The sequence below is a fragment of the Cystoisospora suis genome (assembly GCF_002600585.1).
Source record: "Cystoisospora suis strain Wien I chromosome Unknown contig_7790, whole genome shotgun sequence".
NCBI classification, from domain to species: Eukaryota; Apicomplexa; class Conoidasida; order Eucoccidiorida; family Sarcocystidae; genus Cystoisospora; species Cystoisospora suis.
In genome coordinates, this window is record NW_027160575.1 from 1 (window position 1) to 4,386 (window position 4,386).

At 52.1% G+C, this 4,386-nt stretch overlaps 1 protein-coding gene across 1 annotated transcript; it reads left to right on the plus strand.

Moving 5' to 3' along the window:
• Positions 1–32: 32 nt before the first annotated feature.
• On the plus strand, positions 33–946 carry CSUI_010580 (uncharacterized protein; the record flags this gene model as incomplete). The annotated part of the gene is made up of 1 exon (XM_068070683.1): positions 33–946. A coding segment is annotated over one exon (795 nt), but the record flags the coding sequence as incomplete, so codon positions are not given.
• Positions 947–4,386: the final 3,440 nt, after the last annotated feature.

A 4,386-nucleotide genomic window follows, 5' to 3' on the forward strand; every position in this document is an offset into this window, starting at 1 on the left:
CTGAGGTACGACAGGAGGAACCAACTCCTGAGGTACGACAGGAGGAGCCAACTGCTGAGGTAGGGCAAGAGGAGCTAGCTCCAGGGGCCCCGGCACCCCCAGATCCTGCCGAAGAAGACCTGGTTTCTCGTCTAGAACCTGAGGCGCCAGTCCTGACGCCGGCCGGCTTTGAAGAGCGGATCCATGCATTGTACCCGGAAGGAGTAGAGGATCTTGTTTCTTCCGTGAGGTCAATTCTGGAGACCCGAACGGACGATGGTCACGAACCCGCTAGCATGGAGGCGTACCTTCAAGCGACCCTGGAGACGAACGACCCAGTAGAAAAAGCCTTCAGAGTCTCCCGGTTAGTGATGATTCTCGAAGCAAGTAAGCTGCGCGACGTATATGCGGAAGTGTTATCTTCGCGACGAATTCTGAAAGAAGGCCTGGAGGCAGGGAGAGAGGTTTCGTCACCCCGCCGTCTGATCTCTCTTTGGAATACAGAGCTTTCCGAAATCGAAGAGACCATGGCAGAGGCCCGGAAGCTGGCGCTAACCGCATATTCGTTGATTAACCCGGAGGAAAGTCACAATGTTAAAATGTACATGAAAGCCGAAAGCTTTTCTCTTGAGCTCCGACAAGATGCGGTCAATGACATGGTACTAGAGACATCAGAAGTACACTCTGGTAACACTCCGCCTCTCGCGAATCGTCAGTCGGTGCTACTCGACATTCGCGGCGCTGACGCAGACACGATGGACTACGCGACACAAGTAGTCGACGATCTTGTTTTGGTGAAGATGCCCCTGTCTCTCTCTCCAGTTGTTCTGCCGCTTCCATCTGAGTAAATCTGCTGCTGTCGGAGTTTTTAACTGAGCAGCTTCTCAGAAACTATCCCACCCCGGACGGTATTTGGTTGTGAAAACGAAACGTATTCAAACACGAAAGAGAGAAGTCTGTCGGAGGGAGTCTGTGCCGATGGATAATGCGAGATGCAACCGTACTGCCGCCGAATGTGTAGAACGTACCGGAAGAGATGTCCTATTCTACAAATTCGTCCTCCCCACGGGAGGAGTAGACATGAATCTTCTTCCGTCATTCTCTCGCTTTCGATATATACGTCCAGGTCTCGCGATACAGAGCAACCGAGGAAGGTCGCCGCCGCCCGTGTCACTCCGGGTAGCGTAGCGTCTGTTTGAAGCTTCACGCATCCCGTATGGTGCCCGGCAGCCGCCTACCGTTTGGTTTTTTTTCTTCGAAGCTGAGAGCTAAACGGAACTCACCTTTTGTACGGGAGGCTAGTCTGCAACCCTCAAGTGCAATGGTGAGAACCGCAAGAAGTTTGTTACCGTTGTCGTCACCCCGACGAGTCTCACTGGCAAGAACCAAGCGAGACGTCGGAGCCCTCGTGGCCGGCGATTCACCTCGGGGCACCAGCACCGATCACGCTAGCAGCATTAGAATCACCACACTAGATCGGGTGCCAGGTGAGTGTACGGTTTTGACTCACAACCATTATGGAGCACGATGCGACACATAGCGTGAAGGCTCGTCAAACGGCTTGCTAAATAGCGGCGGTGACGGGCTTCTCGTACCATGAAGATCGCGACATCCTGTCCTGGTGTGGTGTGTGGCAACCGTGTGCACCGTCGCACCCAACTTCACCCAGTCGCGAGGAGAGACGGTTTTTCGTGAAAGTCTCTGGTATGCAGCAGCTGAAACGCCGCAGAGATTGTAGGCGGGTAAGCCCTGCAGCGCCAGCGCTTATGAAGTAGGCTCCCCGGTCACGAGACAGGACATGTAGGAACAAGCACACGCCAGCGCGAGGCCGCCGAATGCGAACGGTGCAAAAGCCTCGAATGTTCTGGACTTGGCATTGTATCGACGGACAGGAAAGAAACTCTTGTATCGGGTTCAAAGAGACGTGGAAGCGATTGTTGCTTCGCTCGAAAGGGTGGCTGCAGACAACACCGACGGACAGATACAGATTTACCGAGGAAGATGGTCGATTCTCGCCCGTCAGGATGACTACCTGTCCCGCCTCATCGAAGGGGCGCCAACCTGTTCGTCGGGCAACATGATCACCACGCTAGCCATTCATCCTTTGAGAGACTTCAACCCCTCTGCTGGTCTCTTTGTTTCCAACATTCTTTCGTCGTTGTCCTCTTTGTCGGGGACTTTTCTTTCTAGCTTCTGCTAAACTGTGAACATCCAGCCTTACAACTCTCACGGTCGCTGCTGGCAAGGAAGTTCTCTCAGCGGGCCGATTATCCTCTTTTGCGTTTGCCGCTGGGACGCGTGTATCACGTTCTGAAGGGCTCTCGCTCACCCGATTCGAGCCGACTGCACCAGTAAACCGCTGTGTATAGGCGGGCTAGACCATGGGACGTGATGAGGTACTCTATGTTCTGTTCAATAGTCCTTATGATCACGCAGACGCGGCTGCACCTGTTCGGCGTGCCTGTACCCGGCGGTGGAATTTACTGCACAACAGGACAACGACGAGTGAATAAGGCAGACGAACCCAGGATGACAGGTGGGTAGCCGCGCCGGTCTCAGCACTGCTTAGTTTACTAAGAGCGATTCTACAACAGAGCCTCTGTCACCACTAACTATACTTCGGAGATGATCCCTCTTCAAGCGTGGCCTCCATTGTTCCAGTTCACCTGTTCGCTGTCTCCTTGAAAAGGAGCTGAATGCAAGCCTGGACGGAGAGTCCAGCCTGCATGCATACACACATACCCCGGAAGCAATGACTAACCTACGCTCGTTGCACCGCACCGCGCTGTGTTTGAGCTCTTCTGTTCCGGGGAGGGACGACCCAAACGATTCCTAGTCTTCGCTACAATGCAGTTTGGCATCTTTCTTTCTTTTATACGCTCCTTTTCGTGTCCGTTGGAGTATTGCTCCTTTCCCCAGTTTTCAAGAAACCAACCGATCAGCGAGTAGTAGAAGGGGCTGTTCGGAAGATAAAAGGCATTTCACTCTGTGCTGACTGCTGCCTCAGTTGACAGACTGTCTTTTCTGAATGCCTTCGCTTCTTTTCCATTGCCGTTCTGCATGTGCTCACACCCTGCCGGCGTCGGCGTGCGCTCCGGTCTGTCCAGCTCTTTGATGTGCAGCTGTTGTCTTGGTGGTGTATCCTTGACTCGAAAGCAGCGTTGGAGTTGGAGCCTGCTTTCTCAAAAAAGCTACGCGCCACGGAATTGTGGCTTCTTCTTCTCCATGAGGTTCTCCTGATTCGCCTTTTTCATCCTGTTTGAGCTTGAAGGCGATTCTGCAACCCCGGAATTCTTTCAGCTCCCGTCCAAGAAGGCATTTTGTTTCTCTCAACTCTCATACGGTGTTGAGCCGCTTAGCTGTTTCCACTCCCTACTCATTCGCTTGTTTGCCACCATTTCCCTGTGCTTGATTTCTTCCTACACCCGACAGCAACCATCCACAGGTCAAAATCTCCATCTCACGTAGAATGAGAGGTTGTGTAAAGAACTCAACACTAAAGTATTGGGCGACCGTTGCTGTTCTTGTGGTCTTGATGCCCTCCTTCTTCGCCCGTCTTCGTCCTCAAAGGCCATTGTTTGCGCCGGATCCCCGGTGGAGTGAGATTCTCGGAGCCATACGTCTGCACTCTTGGCTCGTTTTTCGTGTGATCAATCAGCCGTCTCTGTACGACTTTGCCTACGAAAATTCATCACTCGATTTCTGTTTCTGCTGAGTGAAGGGAGGGCCACCGTCGCTATTCAAACACCATGGCAGGTAGGGCGACGGCGGTAGTTCTCCGCCTCCGTACTAAAGAAGGCCATAGCAGGATTGAGGTGTCTCCTACGGATCCACTTGAAGAGGTTGTCACAAAGATCTCGCAGCATTTGCAAGTTCCTCAGCAAGCTCTTCATCTCTATCTTGATCAAGCGTATACTCAGGTAAAGAGTGACTTGAAATTACCACGCTGTGAACTGGAAGAGGACCGGTGAGGAAGGTCGCGGCGGGGGATTCTTCACTTCACACTTCTGTTCAAGAGGCGACGAAAACCTCTCTGCTTGATATTCCGGTTACGAGCAGGTCGAACCACTATCTCTCTACCTTTAGTCTCTCTATCTATCTATCTATCTTTAATCTATCTATCAAAACGCGTTTTAATCAAAGGGTGGATCCGCATGACAGAACACTGTTCCTGCAACACTCCAGGGTGTACGGACACGCTTCTATATATTCCAAGTGTATCCGCCGAGATGCAAGCGATCCTGCTTACGCTACGCACCAAGGCCTTAACTGGGTGAGCGCTGATAAAAAGCTTTTCTGATACGTATGCACTATGAATCATCCATCCACAGAAACCAATAGACTGAAGACAGACAAACAGATGAGGGAGAATAGGAGATGTAGTGGGAGAACAAGAAGAAGAAAGAA